General features: G+C 47.6%; 2 protein-coding genes across 6 annotated transcripts in view; one reads left to right on the top strand and one right to left on the bottom strand.

Moving 5' to 3' along the window:
• Window positions 1-16,652, bottom strand: part of NPHP4 (nephrocystin 4) — a 95,897-nt gene extending 79,245 nt beyond the window's left edge. Inside the window, exons 1-3 of one of the 2 annotated variants that reach the window (XM_081923440.1) lie at window positions 16,412-16,652; window positions 10,888-11,074; window positions 4,697-4,849 (exon numbers count right to left, since the gene is read on the bottom strand). In XM_081923440.1, coding sequence (XP_081779566.1) covers window positions 4,697-4,849; window positions 10,888-11,025 — 291 coding nt within the window. In that variant the 5' untranslated portion in view covers window positions 11,026-11,074; window positions 16,412-16,652. Of the gene's footprint in view, window positions 1-4,696; window positions 4,850-10,887; window positions 11,079-16,411 lie in introns of both variants that reach the window. The other variant, XM_081923439.1, reaches the window with a different exon arrangement.
• Window positions 16,653-19,820: 3,168 nt separating this feature from the next.
• Window positions 19,821-22,114, top strand: part of KCNAB2 (potassium voltage-gated channel subfamily A regulatory beta subunit 2) — a 106,368-nt gene continuing 104,074 nt past the window's right edge. For all 4 annotated transcript variants that reach the window (XM_081923752.1, XM_081923750.1, XM_081923751.1 and 1 more), the window contains exon 1: window positions 19,821-19,917. The gene's annotated coding sequence lies outside the window, so the exon portion shown is untranslated. The remainder of the gene's footprint in view (window positions 19,918-22,114) is intronic.

The raw sequence follows: 22,114 nt of genomic DNA, 5'->3' as shown, positions 1-22,114 counted from the left end.
TGGGGAGTTGGGCAGAAAAGCCAACCACCCCTATTTTTTCTATATCAAATGTGATGAGCGTATTGAGCACCTGATTGGCCTACTGCATCCATTCGCCACTGGAAGAGAGAGAGAAATGGTAAAATGCACCATAATCCTAAAGTTCCCGGGAATTGTGCTTTACAAATACTAAAACGCAACAGTGCATTTAAAGAAAGAAAGGCAATCCACTTAATGGGATCATCGGGGAGGGAGGGAAGACGCAAGGCTACTCAGAGCAAGGTCTATTGGTGCCAAGTTTAAGACAACACAGAATAAAGTTACTGGGGAAGGACACCCCGTCACCCTCAGCCGCTCCTACCATCCTTGAATTGGTTGGATATGCTTACTGACCTTGCATCATTCCTGGAGCAAGAGCACCATCTGCTGCCTAAGCTCAAGCATGACAAGCAATGAGAATTTTTATTTTTTAAAAAATCTCTTCCATCATTTACTAGACTGGGGGGTGAGGGTAGAGCAGACAGACAGAATGGAGGCACAATACCGAGTCATGTTCATTTACAAAGCCCTGAACAACTTATGTGCAGGGTAACTCAGGGAATTTGTCTAACCTTCTTTTAAAGCCATCAAAGTGTGTAGCCGTCACTACTTGTTGCGGAAGAGAATTCCACCAAGTTACACTCAAGAGTAATCCCAGTTCTGTTCAAACCCTTCATTCCGGAGAGGAGCGGGGAAAGAGTATAATTTTACAGCTAACGTTACTAGGAATGGGGAAAGAAGAAAGGCAGGACATCCAGGAGAATATTGAGAGACCTATAAGTGATATGGGGGTGGGGGAAAGACAGCATGGTGTAGTGGGTAGTGTTTTGGGAATAGGACGTAGGAGACCACGGTTCAGATTTCCATTCGGCCATGAAGCTCACTGGGTGACTTTGGGACAGTCACTGGCTCTCATCCTAACCTACCTCACAGGTTATTATTATTCTTATTATACTCTGCCCATCTGACTGGGTTGTCCCAGCCACTCTGGCTGACTTCCAACATAATAAAAACATAGCAAACATCAAACATTAAAAAGTTCTTGATACAGGTAGGTTGTGGGGATTAAATGAGGAGGAAGAACCATGTACACCACCTTGAACTCCTTGGAGTAAAAGGTGTGATAGAAATGCAATAAATACATGAACTACCAGGGAAGGAGCATGTGCTCAGGGACTCCGGCAGGGTCCAAGGCTGTGATCTAGCCAAGTCTGGGTGTGCCCCACCCTCCACTTGAGCTGCTGAAAGGAATAGATCACACCACTCTGCCCCCTGTGATTGGCATGGCCATAGAATCACAGATGTATGAAGCCTCAGGATCATAGGATCCTAACCTGCTGTATCTGTGATCATTCAGGCTCCAGCATCTAACCTCAAGCGACTCCTAAGAGATCACCAGCCCTTTAAGCAAAAGCACATACAGTGGTGCCCCGCAAGACGAATGCCTCGCAAGACGAAAAACCCGCAAGACGAAAGGGTTTTTCGGTTTTTGCGACGCTTCGCTAGACGATTTTCCCTATGGGCTTGCATCGCAAGACGAAAGCCCATAGGGAAATCTCGGGGACCTTTTTTTAAATGCTGGCGGTGGGGAGCAAAGCCTTTTCCCCCCCTCCGGACTTCAGAAGAGGTCCAGGAAGGCCGGCGGGGGCGAAAGGCTTTGCTCCCCACCGCCAGCATTTTAAAAGCGGTCCGGGATAGCAGGGAAGCGCTTCCCGCTATCCCGGACGGCTTTTGAAGCCTGCCTAACCGGGGGCTTTTAAATCGCCCCGGGACTGTCCAGGGCGATTTAAAAGCCCCCGGAAGGCTTTTGAAGCCTCCCCCCGCCGCCCGGCTTCGGGGCAGGAACGCCTCCCCCAGCCGCCGGCTTCGGGGCATCGTTCCGATGCCGGGCGGTGGGGCAGGAACGCCTCCCCCAGCCGCCCGGCTTCGGGGCATCGTCCCGATGCCGGGCGGTGGGGCAGGAACGCCTCCCCCCGCCGCCCGGCATCGGAACGATGTCCCGATGCCGGGCGGTGGGGCAGGAACGCCTCCCCCAGCCGCCCGGCTTCGGGGCATCGTTCCGATGCCGGGCGGTGGGGCAGGAACGCCTCCCCCAGCCGCCCGGCATCGGAACGATGTCCCGAAGCCGGGCGGCCGGGCGGGAAAGCCTCCCCCCGCCGCCCGGCTTCGGGGCATCGTCCCGATGCCGGGCGGTGGGGCAGGAACGCCTCCCCCAGCCGCCCGGCTTCGGGGCATCGTTCCGATGCCGGGCGGTGGGGCAGGAACGCCTCCCCCAGCCGCCCGGCTTCGGGGCATCGTTCCGATGCCGGGCGGTGGGGCAGGAACGCCTCCCCCAGCCGCCCGGCTTCGGGGCATCGTCCCGATGCCGGGCGGTGGGGCAGGAACGCCTCCCCCCGCCGCCCGGCATCGGAACGATGTCCCGAAGCCGGGCGGCCGGGCGGGAAAGCCTTTGTCCCCCCTGCCTGCCTTCCCAGGGGCTTTTAAATCGCCCCGGACAGCGGAGAAGTCCTCCGCTGTCCCGGGCGATTTTAAAATGCCGCCCGCCAGAAGAGGTCGGGGGAAGGCGGTTTCCATAGGAACGCATTAATTGATTTTCAGTGCATTCCTATGGGAAACCGTGCATCGCAAGACGAAAAACTCGCAAGACGAAGAGACTTGCGGAACGAATTAATTTCGTCTTGCGAGGCACCACTGTAAAGGGGCATCCTAAATCAATGGGTTGGAGCAACTGCTCTATGAGGAAAGGTTATAGCATCTGGGGGGTTTTTCACTTGTTTCCAGAAAGTGCAGATCAGGGTTCCTGTCATAATAATAAGAATAAGAATAATTTTTATATATATCCCACCCTCCCCAGTCAAAACAGAGCTCAGAGCAGCTAACAGCAATAAAAGTAACACAGCATTCTAAAATCAATATTCTAAAATCAATTCAAAATCAAATGGCAACCACTGGGCCAGAGTTCTACAAGGATCACCAAAGGAGGGAGTCAGACTGTGCCTTGGCCAAAGGCCTGGTGGAACAGCTCTGTCTTTCAGGCCCTGCGGAAAGATGTCAAGTCCCACAGCGCCCTAGTCTCTTGTGGCAGAGCGTTCCACCCGATCAGGGCCACAGCCGAAAAAGCCCTGGCTCTGGTTGAGGCCAGCTCAACAATATGGATGATATTCCACAACATGAATCAACAATAGGGATGATATTCCACAGAACAAGAGCAGGCACACTAAAAGCCCTGCTCCGAGTTACTGCAGAATGGGCTTCTCAGACCTCTGGAACTTGCAAGAGAAGCTCTCCTGCAGACAAAAGATGCTGGACTAGGCAGGCCATTGGTCTGATCCAGAAGGGCTCTTTTTATATTCTTATGCGATTGCACATGACCTCCTGCTGACTTCAGGGTGAGGTTCCTGGCAAACACAAACTGCTGGTTGGCTAGAAAGGCCAGCCAACGTTTTGCTGACCTCTACCTATATTCACTGATAACACCCGGGTTCCAGATCTGATAAGAATCCCCCCTTGCCTTCATGTTAGTTGGTTGCCAGGCATGCAACTAGGTCTGAGATGAGGCTGGGGACTGGACTAGGGGCTGCGGCCTTCATCAAGACACTATCAGCTTCCTAAAGCAGTAGATGTGGGGAAAATTCACTTATGCAATCCCTAGTGGGAAAGGGGTTTGCCTTCCTCTCCATTTGAGCATTCTGACAATACCTCCAACACATGCACTGGCAGAGCAGTTCGGGAGCATACAAAACAACTGCAAGAGGTCGCAAAAGAGACCAGCATACAATTTTTAACACCTCAAGCAACCTGGTGCCGGGATCTTTCCAGCCCCAACATCATACGATTCCAACGTGGTAGAGGAAGAGACTAAGAGGGCAGAGAATCTCTGGTCCCAGTTTCAGAAACCAAGAAGCCGAGAGGTATGTATTATGTTTATTAAGCTATTAATAAAAGTGTAAGGGAAGAACTTTTTTTCCACTGTGACATCAATACCACCCACCAGATTACAATTACAGTTAAGGGGAGATATTGCAATGGCAGGTGCCTGCATGATTTACAGCGGGAGACCCATTCCTAACCTCGCGTCCCAGACACGTACCTATCTTTCTAGTTCATTATGATTATTAATAATTGATACTGGCAAAGTATTGTTTGCAACCTGTAACACAGTCCTTGCTGAAATCCTGGGGCACGTTGGCGATCTAAATTTCCACAGGTCCCTGAAGCATCAACAGGAACCTCTGTACATGCAGTGGAACCACCATCACATGGACAAAAGCAGCAGGACCTATATATGAACAGACTGAACCCGTCTTTGGGGCTGAGGTGCCAATTTTTTGAAACAGCAAAGCTGTGAGCTACTACTGAGCCCTCACCAGGCTATCAGGACTCTCAGTTCTTCAACCCTGTCCTGTTACCTTGTCAGAAAGTACAAAGGAGGTAGATTTTCCTGCCCTGCCTTCCCTGATCCCAGCTTTCCACCCATCCTGTAGAAGGCCCTTAAAAACAGCTCAAATTAGCATCACGTCTATTATGGTATAAGCATGAACTCCTCACCCCACTGCAGAAATAATGAGTCGCCTACAGGCTTTTGAACCACCCTGTGGATTTGGGCCAATTCTACTTCACCACCCTGTGCCCCCCAACACCCCAATTTCAGACATCACTCAAAGCATCTCTTCCTTACCTCGTGGAAGACCACTGCAGGGGGATGTCCCAGCCCAGCTTTAAGGGGCTTCGTGGCACTCCTCCAGGTCTTCCCAAAGAAATGGTGGTAGGTGACATCAAAGAAGGAAAGGCGCAGCTGGAATTCCACGTCCGACATTTCGTCCAATGCTCTCTGCCAGTGGTAGACCAAAGCAAACCATGAGAATGTAAGAAGAACCAAATGGATCGGGCTGGTGGCCCATATAGACCAATATCCTGTTATCACTGTGGCCAACCAGATGCCAATTATGGAATGCCTGCAAGCAGGACCTGAGCACAAGCGCACCCTCCTTTCCTGTGGTTTCCAGGGAAACGGAAAACTGAGCTGGATAAGTCTTTGGTCTAGTTGAGAAGGATTCTTATTCTTAAAGATGGAGAGTGCAGCAATAGGAAATTCCATTGCCTCTCTTAAGGCATGGGTCCAGAGGAGGTGGCCCTTCCAGCAACATGCAGAATGCAGGTTTCATCTACAAGTTCTCAGATTACAAATGGAATTTGCAGCAAACTGTTAAAAACTTAAGAGGAGCCTCCTGGATCAGACCAATGGCCCATCAAACCATGCATCCTGTTCTTACAGTGCTGCCTCTGACCATGGAGCCAGAACACAGTTGTCAAGGCCAGTAGCAGTGAGTTGATTAGCATGGTCTGTCCATCAGAACAGAGGAGGGCCTATCCTAAGGAGAACGGGAACTATTTGCACCTGTTTTAACAAATCTCCTTGCTCTAGTTCAGGGTTTCCCAAACTTGGGTCTCCAGCTGTTTTTGGACTACAATTCCCATCATCCCTAGCTAGCACGACTAGCGGTCAGGGATGATGGGAATTGTGGTCCAAAAGCAGCTGGAGACCCAAGTTTGGGAAACACTGCAAAGTTACTTCTTCCCCAACCTGCTGTCCTCCCGCCAGCCCCATTTATTACAATCAAATATCAGGGGTGATGGGAGTTGTGATCCAAAATATTTGGCGTGCCCCAGGCCAGAAAAGGCTGCCGTAAACTAACTGGTATATGAGATGTGCCTACTCAGAAGGGAAGGATGAAATGAATTTGGTAGAACTTACTCCAAGGTAAGGGACATGGGTGGAGCTGTGGGTTAAACCACAGAGCCTAGGGCTTGCGAATCAGAAGGTCGGCAGTTCGAATCCCTGCGATGGGGTGAGCTCCCGTTGCTTGGTCCCTGCTCCTGCCAACCTAGCAATTCCAAAGCACGTCAAAGTGCAAGTAGATAAATAGGTCCCCCTCTGGCGGGAAGATAAGTGGCGTTTCCGTGTGCTGCTCTGGTTTGCCAGAAGCGGCTTAGTCATGCTGGCCACATGACCCGGAAGCTGTACGCCAGCTCTGTCAGCCAATAAAGCGAGATGAGTGCCGCAAGCCCAGAGTCGTCTGCAACTGGACCTAAAGGTCAGGGGTCCCTTTACCTTTACTCCAAGGTAATGTCCTGGTTCCCGCTGTATAAAGAAATCAATCTCAGGTTAAATTTTCTGCCAAAAAATTTTATGCTCAGATCGGTGTGGTACATAAGCAAAGCAAGGATCAATGGCCCAAGGGGTGTTATGCACAGCGTTGATCCAACAAATGGCATGCCCCCTTACGTCCTGATATAAAGGCTGTAGAAGGCCCCACTTCAGTGTGGCAAGCAGGTTATTTCTTTGGACTGGGCAAGAAAATGGGAACACCTTCTAATGGGCTGAGCCTAAGCTGTCTGTGCCAGTGCTGGACTCTTCACAACCTATGTAACGTAGGAGGTGTCACTACCAGCTCAGGACCAGACAGGTGGTGGGTGTCTCCTGGAAGGCTGGACGAGGGACAAGCTCCAGCGGTGCCAGAGGCGGAGGAAAGGCTGGCACAGAAGTTGGTGGAGAAATGGGCACAGAGCATCTGGGTGACACGGAAGTGGTTTGGGTGGAGCACTGGGGTGACACACCTCTGGGACCCCCCCCCCGGGTCCGGGTCCTCATTTGTAGCTTCCCTTCTGGGTTGTTCCTCCATCTCGCACAGCCCAGACGCTACCTGTCATAACCTGCTGGGCTGCTCCCCCTTGGTTGTCAGTAGGTAAACCCTCCAATTCTTCCCCATCCTGGTCTGACCAGGTAAACGAATATAGGTAAACGAATATAGGATAGTGGCTTAACGAATGTTTATACTTATCCACTTTAAAGAGAACTAGGTCTATAAGTTTTATATAAAAATGCTCACCCACCTTTGCAATATCCCCATGCGGAGTTAAGAGTTTATAGCAAAACTGGCAAAGTACACAGTAGAACATAAATTACAAGGGGCACAGTAGAACATAAATTACAAGGGGCACAGTATATAGTATGAGATAGCACAGAAGACAGCCATGGTGTGGGAAGTCACATGCAAAGGGGGGAGCTGAATGTGGTCGAATAGGAACTAGGTTAGGATTAATTATTTTTTAAAAGAAATATCTTACAGTAATATGAGAGGGCAGGATAGAGAGGGAACAGCTGGCCAGTATCAGAACCAGAGGGAAAGTAATTAAAGTTAACTGCATCAGATTTTTAAACAAGGCGACGTTCTCACTCTCTGTCAAATAGAAAGCAATTGGCCCCTGGAAGTCTTAGCCACCAGCACATTACACAGCAGCTGCTTAAAGCAGGCTCACGTCCTGAAAACTTGACACAGAGATTTGCATAGTTAAGGCAGCGATCTTGGGTGATGGTAAGGTCAAGAGCCCACACAGCAGCTCTCTGTGTGAACATGGCACTCAGCGCCGCTTAAATTATTCACAGATTGCTTTTCTCATACAAATTTAAATGGGCATCTAATAATACACTTTTTATTTTCATTTAAGAAATAACATTACAGTCAATGGGTTATACGCAAAGCAGTCTGTGCGTAAGCCTGGGGCTTGTGCAATGGGGCCTCCTTCCTCCCCTCCTCTCTAAAGCACCCTCATGCATCCTCAAAGTCTGCTTCGGGGGGGGGGCAGGGGGCTGTGGAGCAGACCATAGCCCTTAGGCCAAAAAAAAAAAAAAAAGATTAGCCACCCCATCCATCTTAAATATTTACAAGGTTGGCCATGGCAGGAGACGCGTGCTATTGGTGAAGAAATCTGATTAAGCTGGAGCAAAGTCTTATTTATAAATCATGTTTCTAGTCCTCACAGTTAAGAGAAGGTGCAGCAAGTCACCTATTTGTTCCAGGACGGCAGAGGTTCCCAATTAGCTAAGTACAGCAGACACCCGGTTTTTCAAAAGCTAAGTCACAGACTCGCTACTTTAGAAAATTTTAATATCTTTATGGTAGATTTTGTTATGTGAATGATGCCACAGACCCTCCTAGGTGGGTAACGTGGACCCTCTGGGGTCTGTGGACCACCAGTTGGGAACCACTGCTTTAGAGCATAAGAGAAGTGCCACCATTTGCATAGCATAATGTTTTTTATTACTGTATCTTGTATTTTACATTGTGGTTCTGTTCCTGCTTTTAATGCTGTGTTTTTATTCCTGTCTGTCTCATGCTCTCAGCAGGGAAAGGGTGGTGCATAACAAATAATAACAGCAAGAAGAACAACTCACCTTGGCCAGGTTTTTAGGTGCTATTAAAGGGAAATAACTTGCCGTCGATTGTTTAGTTTTATACATGCTGCCCTGGGGAAAGCAGAACCCTCAGACAGCCAGGGAAGCAGGAAGTTTAATGTGGCAACTTTTTTTTTTATTAAAAAGGCGCAAAGTGATGCACAAGTGTGGGTGACCTGAATTTAGGTTTGGAAAAACAAGAAACTGTCAGAAACCAAAAGTGACAGATTTTGTCATTCCCTGATCTCCACCACTGCGAAATGAGCCAGGATGGCAAGAGACAGCCACTGCAGAAACTGGAGCACTTCCAACAACCCACTCCAGTCGGAAGACCAGCAGCAGTGTTTTGAGACAGAAACCCTATAAAATGTGCATTAAACACATGCAGCATCTCTTTTGCTTATTATTTCTTTATCTTACAAAATAATCAGAGAGCAATTTTCCATCCCTCCTTGATTTAAAAGGAACAGGACCATGGCAGAGGAGGGTATGAGAACAGGGACTCCCTTTAGGGCCTGGGTCAGCCCATGTACATTCAGCGTTGACCCCCGATCCAAAAGAAGGTATTTTAACTCCCAGCTGCCCCTCGTCTCCAATACCATCAGCAAGGCCAGGATTAGAGCAGAGAGACTTTACCAAGTGTGCTATTAAAGATTTAGTCGCTCTGCATTATTTAGCAGGACAGGGCTTTAAACCCCTGAACACTTCAGCCTAGAGAGTGGCATGTTCACCTTCTCAGGTCTCTGCCTGCAGGTTGGATAAGGTAGATGGGAGTTGAATCAACCACTTTATACTTTCACAAGGTGGTACAGAAGGGGCTGAGCTTGCCCACTTACCACCCCACACCCCCTTATACATGAAAGAGGCTTGCTTTAGCAGGTGAATCCTACTTATTTTAAGTGAGATGCACCAGCAGCATCACATACTCTGGAGACAGACAGACAGGGTAACGAATTGGAAATGAAAAAGAAAGGACAAGCTGGCCAGATCACATTCTGCCATTACAATGAGAAATCAGTGACAGGGTGGGGAAGTAGATTCTATGGTATAATGTAGGTAGGTTTGAGAATGTCCCATGCCAAATTAGGTAGGTAGGTAGATAGTGTCAGGGAACTGCCATCGGAGCCAGAGGGAGAGGGAGGGCTCCAGAGGGGTTCCGGAGAGCGTCCCTGGAGGGAGAGAAGCAACCCATCTTCTGGGGAAGGAATTCAGCGTAGCACCAGTGGAGAAGGGGGGCAGATGGGGGAATCGGTGAGGTGGCTCCATGACTCCTCGCCGGAGACCAGCGGGGAGAGCACGGGTCCTCCGCTGCCCACACCCTCCCTGCGCAGAAGGCTTCCGCGCAGGGAGAGTAGGTGGTGACTAGGCGTCAAAGAGCTTCTTTGCTGGAAGAAGTTCAAGAAACGCCCACTGACGGATTCTGCCAGCGATTGAGACAGCCACGGGTGAGTGGCTGTCTGGACAGAAAGGGTTCACCCAGGTACCCAGCCAGGTGTGGCGTCGATTTACGCACGAGCAACCCCTAGAACCATTACAGATAGATATAGATATAGATATATAATATATAGATACATAGATATAGATAGACTGCACCTGCAGCAGCAAAACCAGACACCTTCATCTGCTCCACCTGCAATAAAACATGTCCCTCCCGTATTGGTCTCTACAGCCACAGCAGGCGCTGTAACTCTCCAATGGTTTGACTTTACCCCTGAAGGCACACTCTTCCATTGTCTCCTGAGACAGAAAGATGCCATTGTTGTTGTTGTTGCTCCTGCTGCTGCTAAAAATTCCCAGGAAGGGCTGAGAACAGGCTGAGTGCGTACATATGTATACAGCCACATGCACACAAATGATTACACCAAACAGCAGCACCAGTTAAAAATATAAAGGAAGGATGTTTGGCTATCTGAACATATCTATTTCTTTCTCTGCCAGAACACATGCTTGGGATAGTTCCAATGCCAGACCACTCCCACAGACCCCAAGGTACCCAGTTCAAATCCCTGATGTCGTCATCTACACTGCAAACTCCTTTTTAAAAAAGACCTTTTTCCTCCACCAAAAACTTGATGTTGATGATGGTTACCACTTATAGACACTGATGCTAGTGGGGAATTATCTTTGTGACAGTGGAAGAATCATAGATTCACTTCAGTGGGGTGGTATCCTCCATGAGCATTTCATCTAAATATTATTGTAATGGCATCTTATTGACATCAGCCCCTTGTCATGGTCAGATCACTCCCTGTTGAGATTTAGGTTTTCAGCACCTTCCTCTCTGCAGAGGTGGGAATCTATTAGGATGGTCTGCCCTCAGAGGCTGATGGATCTAATGGGTTTCCAGACAGCTCTGGGGGACTTTCTGGCTCATATGACTAGCATGCCTATCAAAGCCCTGGGGGTATGGGTTTGTTTTTGTTTTATTAAGTATTTTGTATTCTCATGTTGTATTTTTCTGTTGTGAACAACCCTAGGAACTTCGGATGACAGGCAGTTTACAATTTAATAAATAATAATTATAATCTTAATAATAATCTCAGCTGTGATGCGATGCTCAAAATGTCCCTGCACAGACATACTTTTTCTTTTAAAAAAACAAACCCTGGTCTTCAAGGAGAGGTGTATCTTACCAGCTTCAATGCATCCCCCTCCACAGACTTCAGGATGAACTGAAATGCCGTTGATTCCCTGGGTGGAGAGTGCCGTCTCCTCTGGTTGTGTGGAGGGACCGTCAAGTTTTGTACAAAGATCCTTTGCCACTCCCCCATCCTGCTGCCTGAAATGCTGGCACCGTTTTCACCTCAGCCACAGAGACTACTGCCTTTCAAAGGGAAACAAAAAGGGAATCCAACTCAAGAAACGTTTTGGGCCCACCCTCACATTACACGTGTCTTCCTGTGCTATGAAGGTGCATTTGGCTAGGTCCACATAAGTAACTAACCCCTTCAAAGCTTTTGCTAGTCCACACAGCAACAACCTGAAACCTTCCAGTTTACAAACTCTTGCCTGAACAGTGGTACCTCGGGTTACATACGCTTCAGGTTACATACACTTTATGTTACAGACTCCGCTAACCCAGAAATAGTACCTCGGGTTAAGAACTTTGCTTCAGGATGAGAACAAAAATCGTGCTCCGGCGGTGCGGCGGCAGCAGGAGGCCCCATTAGCTAAAGTGGTACCTCAGGTTAAGAACAGTTTCAGGTTAAGAACAGACCTCTGGAACGAATTAAGAACTTAACACGAGGTACCACTGTACTTATCTCACTGCTGTTCCCTGCCTCTTGACATTTGCCGCTTGAAGCAGCTGCCTCACTACCTACTGACAGAGATGGCAGTGCATAGGAGCCCACGCTCCACACTTCCTGCCTATGCATTTTCTTCCAGTTTCCAGAAGGAGTAATTCCAACATGGCAGAACATAAGAGGAGCCTGCCGGATCTTGCCAATGGTCCATCTAGTCCAGCATCCTGTTTCTCACATGCTGGCTGGTGACAAAATATCTGGACAGTACCAGGTTGGCAAAGGCTGCTCCATCACTTCAGACTACAGGGGTGTTTACGTGTGGAGTAGGGAATTGTGCTCCCCTGCACTTCAGAAATATAGGCCAAATCTTTCTTCCTACTGTAGCAGTTTACTAAATGTAAAGGGGTTGGAATTAACCCCCCCTTATCTAAAACAAATGTCTAATTTTATTTTACATACAAATAAAGTGGCTCAGAAGCATTAGGTTCCACAAATCTATCCAAGGGTCTGGATTTTGAACAGCCAATGGTTATTTTTTATCCTTTGGGTGTGTGTTGTTTTTTTTTGGAGGGGGGGAATGTTGTTTTACTTTAGACCATGGAACACTTTCTTATTGTAGGCCTCACACTCTTTTCCTCTCGGTATGTTTTATTACTGACTAGGTAAATCGCCGACCTGAATCCTATACTTTTTTATTAGCAGTTGTGACAACCTATACTACTTCTTCTGTTTGTTTGTTTTTCCTGAAGCATGTCTGTTGCCATTAAAACTTGATAAGAAATATATGAAAAACAAACATGCAGCAGCATCCAGGAACGTGATTTCCAACTCCATCACTGTCATTTGTAAACAGAATTCTGTATGTATCATAACCGTTTGTGCATTTTCTTTTTACATTGACAACCCTGGGAATTTTGTATTGTAAAGGGCAGTTTAAAAAGGAGGGGGAAGGGGATAATCTAAAATAAATATTGCCACCTGATTTCACACAATGTATAGGAAGATTTTACCAGGAAGGAGGTGGGTGCGTGTGTAAACAGAGCAGTAACGGTGAAAAACACAGGCTTGCTGGGCAAATGCAGAGCTAGGGCATCCAGAAATCCTCTCGCTTTCCAGCCGAGGAGTCTAAGGATGACTCACTGCCAAATTAGCCCTGCCTGGAGACGAAGCCAGATAAGTCATTCAAGGGCAGGCAGCTGACCTGCCACTGAGAAAACCAGCACTGTGCACATTCATAGATGACATGCTGGGGTTTCTAGAGCTCATCTGTATAGATGAAATATGCCTGCAGCTCCAGCTCAGGTGGAAGGGGGCACCTTCACATCCTCTTCTTGCTGGCCTTTCTATAGCTTTCTTTTCCCTCTTCTGCCTTCCTCATTGTCAGAGATTTCCATCTTCCAAGCACCCCTCCTGCCCAGTTTGGGAATAGGGAGTCACACAAAGACACACATCTTGCCAAAGCCCCAAGATGTGGGGTCAGTCTTCTGACTGCATAGATAAAATCAACAAGAGTCTTATGTATGCAGGCATTGTAAGCCGAAGCCAGGCTGTATGTATGCAATGCAGGCCTAGGCCCCATCACTTCAATGAGGACAGGAACCATATGTACCTAAATAACTTCCTTGGGATGCGAGGTGGGTGGGCACCGCAGGTCTGCCTCAGATCAAGGTTGAAGTCCTACCAATTTTTTTTGGGGGGGGGGGCATTTCTGACAGGCAGAGGAATCAGCAAAGAAACAGGACAGGTAAATGTGAGAGTAAGACCCACTACAAGGAATGTCAAGAACAAGGCCTCCCAGGATCATAGCGGCTGACCAGATGTCCCAAAGGGAAACCAGCAAGCAAATCCAAGCACAAGAGCACTCTCCCTCTTGGAACCTTGATACGTGAAGGACACCCTTCCGCAATACTTTCTGCCCCAAGCCCTGCAGTCAACTGAGAGGCCCCTAGCCATAATACTTATGACCAGCACCATGGGCAAGACAGCAATGTGAGACAAGGCATTTTTGGTGGTGGCACCCAATTTACAGCTCCCTCCCGAGAGATTGTCCTCTGCATTAGCTTTCTTCAAGAGCAAATCAATTTTCTATTTGTCTAGGCCTTTGGTTTTTAAGCCAATGTTCTTTCTGAAGTTGGAGCAGACTATTTAGGGGCTCTCCAGACTGCTATTTTATTACAGGTGTATTCTACAACATATTCTTGACCCAACAATAAAGAATTAGGGATAGATTTAATCTACTTTGGTTTGTTCTGCGATGATTCCCCAATGCCACATTACTGCTATCCAGAGGGACTATTGCAAACCAAAAGCGGGACAAAAATAAACCAGAGCATTTGTGGTATTGGACATGCACAGATTGAAAATGAAGCAGTGTGACTGCCCCAAAACGTTTATAGGGACAAACAGAACTGAAAGCAGGAATGTGTATGACTGCCCAAATAGCATCATGAACATAAATCATAATGAATGTGCAGTAAAAAGAAAATCTGGAGGGGCTCTTAGTGTTGTTGATTTGTATTTTTCATTTTAGGCTGCTTTTCTTGTATTTTTTTATATTACATTGTATATTCTGTGCTGTCAGCCACCTTGTGCTTGGAGGAAGGGTTGGAGGAAACTGTGCAATAAATTAAATGGCAAGCAAGCTTTTTGAGTTGTACAGAACTGCAAATCATTATGACACTATGGCAAGTCATCACATAGGAAAACCAAAAAAAAAATAATGCACTAGCTGAAGGGAATCCCACTCTTGCTCTTCACTGCCTGAGGAAAAAAGCAGGAACATTTTAATAATAATAATAATAATAATAATAATAATAATAATAATAATAATAATAATAATACTGTTGTAGTCTTAACAGCATCTGAAGGGTATTGAGTTCCACATCCTTAGTGTATGCCACAGTCTGAACATAAAACTATGGTTTGACTTAACCAGGAAGTGAAGGAGGGAAGTGGAGAATGTAAAAACTCAGGCATTCAATGTGGTTATATATATAAAATTAGGTGGTATGTCTTCACTGTACCAATCAGTGTGCAAATATTACCTTTTAAAGTTAAGTACAGTGGTACCTCTGGATGCGAACGGGATCCGTTCCGGAGCCCCGTTCACATCCAGAAGTGAACGCAACCTGCGTCTGCGCGTGTGGCGATTCACTGCTTCTGCGCATGATGTCATTTTGACCATCTGTGCATGCGTGAGCGGCGAAACCGCTCCGTTACTTCCGGGTCGCCGCAGCGCGCAACCCGAAAATACTTATCCTGAAGCTACTTCAATCCGAGGTATGATTGTACTAACCTAGCCAAGCACCCATTTTCTCCCACACATCCTTATTATTATGTTCAACAGATCTGAACTGAAGAAGAGGTACCCTTCACAAATCAATAAAACCAAGTTTTCGGAACACTAGTATTTTTTTAAAAAAAAAACAACTTTCCTTTGTTTGTGCTCTCGTGGCAAACAGCACTTGTGGGAAATAATATAATAAAACCAGTACAAGGTTTGGCACATAAAGACTCCTCCACAACTAATTGGTACAGCTTTATTACATTTATACACAGCCAAAAATGAAAAATATAGCACTCCCTTCACATTATGAAAGTTTTTGGTTATATATTGCCTTCTCTATAAATGGTTACCTGGCTTAGGAACTTGTATTATTTTGATGTACTGCCTTAACTTCATCTTCCTGGCCAGGGTGGAGTATTTTCTTTTTAAGTTTGTACGATGGTATAGGGCAGGGGTTTTCAACCAGTGTGCCATGGCACCCCGGGTGCCTTGAAGGATGGTCAAGGGTGCCGTGGGCAACACCGGCCTCCGTCCCTCTTTCCTCCCTCCTCGGATACCCTTTTGCATCTCTGCCTCCCCAAGGCTTGTGCAGCTGTTTGTTGCAGAAGCCTTGGCTACAAGCTCCCAGGGCCAATGGTGCCTCTCGGGCTTGCCAGGGGGTGCCAGTTGCCAGGAACCAAGGCTGCTTTGGAGTATGCAAGCAAGTGGGTGACTGAGGGAGCCCTGGCGGCCAGTCCTTGTTGTGGGGAACAGGCAGGCAAGTGGGAGGCCGGGCAGGCAGGCGGCATGTTGGCCTTTCTTGTGCATGCTGTGCAACGCCTGCCTGGGAGGTGAGTGCCCAGCTCAGAAGGGGAGCCTTTCCACCATGCAGGCCGAGCGGCGCCCGCTGCTGCCTCCCAAGTTAAGGAGCTGGCTTCATGTTCATCTTTGGTCAATCTCTGTCAGGCTGCTTAAGGCTGGGGGCATCTTTTTCCCAGGCCCCTGTGGAGAGGCACAAGGAGGCACTTCTCTTTGGAGCGATGGAGGCAGATGCCCAGAGGACTCCCAAGGAGTGGAGAGGAGGCTGAGGAAAACCTCCATCCACAACGGAAGGCGTTCAAAAAAGGGGAGAGGGGCTGCCGGCTCTGCAGGCCAAGGGGTCACAGAGCCATTATAGTATATGGTGATAATTATTATTAATAATACAGTAATAATAATAATATAATCTGTGGGGTGTTCCATGGAAATTATCAAATTATTTCAGCAATTTGTCTGTGAAGCTTCTTGAGGGCACTGGTGTGTGATTAAAAAACAAACCACCTTATATATTTACAGCATTTAATATGTCAAGAGAGGCCAAGTTGCAGGGAGAGGAGCCAATGGAACCTTCTAGAACCTAGCGGAACAATAAAGGAGGGGCAGAGGCAGTTGGCGGCACAGTTCGCGAGTTGGGGGTGTGTGTGAAGGGAATCTGCTAGCCAATCAGCGGGCTCCTCTGTTTTTCCCCAATGGGAAAGGGGCAAATCAAAGTGCACCCCTAAAGCTATACGAGGAAGGGGAAGCCGGACAGCCAATCAGCGGGCGGCTTTTCATCGCCTCTCTCAATGGGACGGGGTGCTCACCCCACTTTCTCCCACCTCCCGTTACCTGCCGCTTTCATGCTCTCCTTCTTTGGGCGCGCAGCCGCCGCCATCTTGTCCGGGCCGAACCACTCGCCTATTGGTTGGAGGGGGAGCAGAGCAACCAGTCGTCTCCAGAGGCCAAACGTTGCCTTTCGCCACTGCCCTTCGCCCAGTATCGTTCCATCTCCGTATAGGGTTTATTCTCCTCTGCCTGTCTTCCCTCCCTCCCTCTCTTTGTCTCCTTGCGTTCCTCTTCCGCCACCTACCCTCCCCACCGAACGTTGCTAAATGGCACGGCCCGAGCCGGCGTGGCGGCCGTTGTAGTAGCATAGGCGTTGCCGCGGCAACGGAGAAAAGGGGCGAGGCCTCGAGCGGGCCGGAAACCGCACGCGCGGGGGGAAAAGAAAATTCAAATTTTAGCTGCACTATATAGCTTAAGAGAATGGAAGCACAAATTATTCTTATCCTGTCCCTGCTCCCTGTGCAATTTAGCAACAATTACTTTGATATAATTAAACAGCGCGAGAAGCAGCCAATTTTACAATTGGAAGCTTTATTCCTTCCCCCACCTCCCTCCCAGCTATTTTAAAAACTGGTGCAATTTCCTTTAATTCCAGTATTATGTATTTATCCCATTTATACGTGTATCTCAGACTTTCAGCAAAGAAGCTAAAGGAGGCGCGCAAAGTTAACCTGTGCCACTGTCCTTTTCCCCTCACGACAACCCTGTGAGGTAGGCAAGGCTGAGAGGTTGTGAGGCCTATCATTGACTACTGAGAAAGGAAATAGGAAGCTGTCTTATACCAAGTCTGACCAATGGTTTATCTAGCTCAGTGTTGTCCACACTCGGTATTGTCCAGAGTTGCAAACAAGATACAGTAAGTGTCCTCTACCAGGGAGAGGCAAGATTTAAATTGGGGGCTTAGTCTCTTCACCCACATGCTACACCAATACTATTCAGTTGTGGCCCTTTATTGGAGAATCTATTTAGCTGTCATAGCTCAACACTGTTATCTTCCATTAATATATACCGAATCATTTAAAAGCACAACATCACCAGCATTCATCACCATGCATTTCATACTGCAACCTACTGGGGTGGGGATTGCCCTCTTGTCCTTTGTAAAGTGCTGTGTGTATTGGCAGGAGTGTGCAGATGTGCAACAATCATCACCACATCTTGTAGAAGTGAATCCCTTATGTTTCTTAGGTGATATTCTGTGAATCAATGTTTATTTCAGTTCCTGAACACTCTTCCAGTTTATTTCCTTACAATTTATACACCTATTGACAAAAAAAAAAACTTCAAAGCAGTTTACAAATGTAGGGTGAGTCCTGATTATGGGAATATGGGCAAGAAAATCTCCTTTTACCACACTTTATAATCCAAACATTTGCTCAGCAACAAACTCTAGGACAGAGGCAGGTAACCTGCAGCCCATTAAATGTTGCTGGTCTACCGCTCCTTTCTTATCTGACTGTTGCCCATGCTGATGGAAATAGACCGGCATTGTAGTGAAGCTTTTTTTAACTCATTGAAACTGAGAAAATAAGATAGAAAAGCTTCAGTTACTAGTTTTCTGTGTGCTTGGCTGTCGTTAAAGATGCAGAGGTTAAGTGCAAATTAAATACAGTGACACCACTCTTCATGAGCTTCCCAGAGAACAGGATACCGGATGACTGGGCCTTCTGCACTGAAATACCTACCTTATGGTGAACTCAGGTTTCCATATCAGTTAAAGGAAGATACATGAAAAAGACAATTCAGAAGGCCCATAGGAGTGTGTGTAGAAATAAGTCCCAATGTGCTCAATGGAGTTTGTATTCAGAAAGTGGGTAATAAAACTGCAGATGACCCTATGCATGTATAATTATTTATTATGTAGTGCTCAGTGAGTCTCATTTCCAGGAAAGTGCATAGAATTGCAGCCCAATCCTTCTGGTAAGTGTATATAGGAAGTCCCACTGTGTTCAGGGGAACTTACTACCAGGGAGCAATTACAGTTCATCATGAAGCTTTAACTCTCTTCATTTGGCCTGAATAGAGACAATGGCTTCCTTTCACACTAGATATGTTAATTAAAAGCACACACAAGTTACCTAATTACTTTATCATTACCCATACACACACATTTATGTTGCTACATTTTAACTCTTATTGAATCTACCCTATCTGTATTTTATTTCATTTCTATGACCGTGTGCATCTAAGGATTATGCTTCAAACACCTAGTTCACAAAAGTTTACACTGCAATAAGATTTGTTAGCCTTTAAGGTTTCACTAAACTCTCTGCTAATTTCATTGCAATAGACTAATGTAACTACCCCTCTCTAGTCATTTTGCACAAGATTCCAAGCCAATATTCTGCCTGTTTACATGTAAGGATGTGTTCGACTGTGCCATAGGTGCCAACTCTTTGAGGCCCTGAGTGCCCGAGCATGCACAAAATTCTCCATGAAGAATTGTGGGCAACCACAAATTTTGGTGCCAGGGCTATGCACACTGCATGGCACCCTCGGTCGCAGGCACCCTCGGTCGCAGGGCCAAGTTGGCACTCCTGCACCGTGCTGCTCAGTTGCGCTTACTCCTAGGTAAGTGTACACAGGATTGCAGAGGGAGAGATCTGCTGGATCAGACTTAATGCCTGTCTAGTCTTCCATCTGTTCCCCTTGCAGTGGCCAACCAGATGCCCCTGAGGTGTCTGTACATATGCCCATTTTCATGGCTCTAAGATTTGTTATTCAGTGGCATAGTGACTCTGGACTGCAGGTTCCATAGACAGACCTCTGTCTGTAACTTTGTGTAATGCAGGGACAGCATGGTGCTCCAGATGCTGTCCCGTTAGCCCCAGCCAGCATGGTGAATAGTCAGTGATGATGAAAGGGTAAGGTATGGAGGTCCACCAGTCCAGCAATAAAACTATATGAGTCAGTAGCCTTTGCCACATCTCATGGTGCTGAATACCACAGGTTAACCTGTGCAATGTGTTCAACCCACAGCATGTTTACTTGAAAGCCTTGCATTGAAATTCTTGCATTACAGGGGGTTGGACTAGATGGCCCTTGGGTCTCTTCCAACTCTGCTATTCTGATTCTACGATTCTGAAAGTCCCACTTAGAGAAGTGGGGGCTTACCCCCAAGATAAACGTGCACAGGACTACAGTAGGGCACAAACGCAGCATCCCCAGGGAAAGATGCTCCAGGCGGAGGAGGGATGCTGCAAGCCAGGGCACTACCTGGGTACCAAATGGGTACCCAGCCTGGGGAAAGATGCTGATGCGGAGGGGATGCAGGCGAGGCGCCTGGCTTTGGTTGCGCAGCCTGCCGGTTACCAGGAGGCGCTTCCCAGTCAGCCAATCGCCGCCGCGCGGGGCCCCGGTGATTTGCATGCGACCGATTGACGTCGCCCGGGGGCCAATGAGGAGCTCCGGGGGCGAGTTCCTCTTCCACGAGGACGAAGATGGTGTAAGCTGGCGGAGGTGCCTTTGCTGCTGCTGAGCTGCTGCTGCTGCTGCTGTTGTTCTTGCAGGTGCGGGGGACTCAACGGGCGGGTGCACTGGGGGTCTGTGCATGGTGAGGGGGGAGGCTGTTTGCAATTGTGGAGAGGAAGGGGGGCGGTCTTAATGCTTTGCAGTGGGGTCTGTCCGGGGACGATCATTTTGTGCTTCTGGTTTAGTGGAGGCACGGGCGCCCTTGACAGGAAGTTGAGGGTGCTTGGGATTTAGGGTGCCACACAAAGAAGCTATTTAGCTTCTTCTTCTTTTTCCTAGTGGGATCAGCGAGTTTTTCTGTGATCCCCTGCTTTGCTTTCTGGCCGTTAGACTTCCAGATCTTGTAAATGCTGCAGGCTGGCAGCACGGTCATTGTTTGCGCGTGTTGTGATCTGCCCCTGAGATCTGTCACCTTCTCCCAAACGCCAGCTGCAGTGCCTCAGCACAGAGTCAGCCGGAGGTAATAAAACAGAGAGGAGGATGGGATCCTCGGTTTTGCCTCTGGGTGCTAGGTTTTCGTAACTTGCATTTTCTTCTTCGAAAATGCCTGAAGAAGCTCAGCTTTCCCCTTCCGATCGCCTAAAGGGAGTGCGATGGTGGGTGGGTGGGCGACCTGTTTGTCTCTTGTAGGAAGCCGAATGCAATTCTGCAATACCTTTGTAGGGGCGCGGCATCTCAGAGGCTTGTAACCTGACCTCTTTAGGATTCCTGGTGGCTAAATGGGGTGACGGCTGCCTGGCTGGGTTTTTTTTTGTTTCGTAGGGTTTTCTTTTTTAAAGGATTTTAAGAAAAGAGAGAGATTGCTACTGGGTGACTTTCTTGAGCTCAGCCCAAATAACAGTCACCAGATTTGATTTACCTCTAGAGGGTAGAAATGTTGGATGTGGCCACAACATTATTTCCTAAAACATGGTTTTGTGTATTGCCATCCAGCATTGCTCTCAAATGCCTTTGTTCCATCTGGTTGGCCTCTGAAGGAGTACAGCAGCTTTTGCCAAGCTGGTGCCCTCCTGATGTTTTGGACTACAATGGCCATCAGCCATCCACCACAGCTGGAGTGTAGTCCAAAACTTCTGAGGGATTGCCAGGTATTGATTTACATGTTTGTTTAACAGATTTATAAACAGCTTCCCAAAGAGGTGTGCAAAATAACAAAAAGGATAAAACGTAAGGGCAGGTTACTAAGCGCAGTAAGATAATTTCTGCAAAAGTCCAGAAACAATAAAACTGTACCTTAAAAATTCTAGGAAGCATAAAACCATATCTGCAAATATGCAATCAATAGTCCATAAGTGACTGGGTCACCCACCAGGGAAAGCTTTCCTGAATAAAAATGTCTTTAAGGTGCCGAGACATCATGGTGCTCAGCAATGTCCTTAATTTTATCTGGCTATTGATTCCAGAGGGCTAGGACTGCAACGCTAAAAACCCAGTTTCTAGTGCAAGCTAAGCACACCACCTCTGAAGCATGACCTACTCTCAGCAGTGCCCCATCGGAAGAGTGCAGATGCCAGGCATAGATATGTAGGGCGAGGTGCTCCCTTGGGTAACCTGGCCCCAAGCTGTTTAGTGCTTTAAATGCTAAAAGCAAAACCTTTTAGCATTTAGTGCCCAGTGGCATATTGGCAGCTCCCTCAAAAGAGGTGCTATAGGGTGTCAGCAGCATAACCCAATCAACAACCTTGGTTGGTGAAAGCTGAGATATGGAATGGATCAGAGTGGATCAGACTTGGCAGGGAGGTATTAGTTCATAAAGAGAGTGTGTGGCGGTGTTTCATAACGCCTTTGGAAGGTAGTGTGTCTTAGATGCCAGGAGGGAAAATGCAACGTGTCCACAGAGGGTCTTGCATATATTCGAAATTAAAATGCCAGACCTCTTAAATATGGTATACAGTATACAGTAAGAACATGTATTGTGGTTACTTCTTTTAAATACAACATAATAGGGGGTTGTACTACATGACCCTTTGGGTCCCTGCCAATTCTATAATAACTCGAGAGGTGCTCTCCAGGATATACCTCTGTGCGTGAATGTAGAGAGTCTGGCAGCTTTACCTAGCTGGCGGAGGATTCGGAAATTTGAAGGTGGCTGAGCGAGAAGTCCAGTGGCCCTTCTGAGGCTTGCCCATTGATTGTAGCTTCCATGAGCTCTCTCACAGAAGCTTCAGCCACGGTGAGCCTGTTCTTTTTGCTGCTTCAGCCATCTGCTATTGTGCACTGCCTCTCCCCAACCCA

Source organism: Podarcis melisellensis, assembly GCF_964234715.1.
Source record: "Podarcis melisellensis genome assembly, chromosome: 8".
Classification (NCBI taxonomy): Eukaryota; Metazoa; Chordata; class Lepidosauria; order Squamata; family Lacertidae; genus Podarcis; species Podarcis melisellensis.
This window is presented reverse-complemented; position numbering and strand designations above follow the sequence as displayed.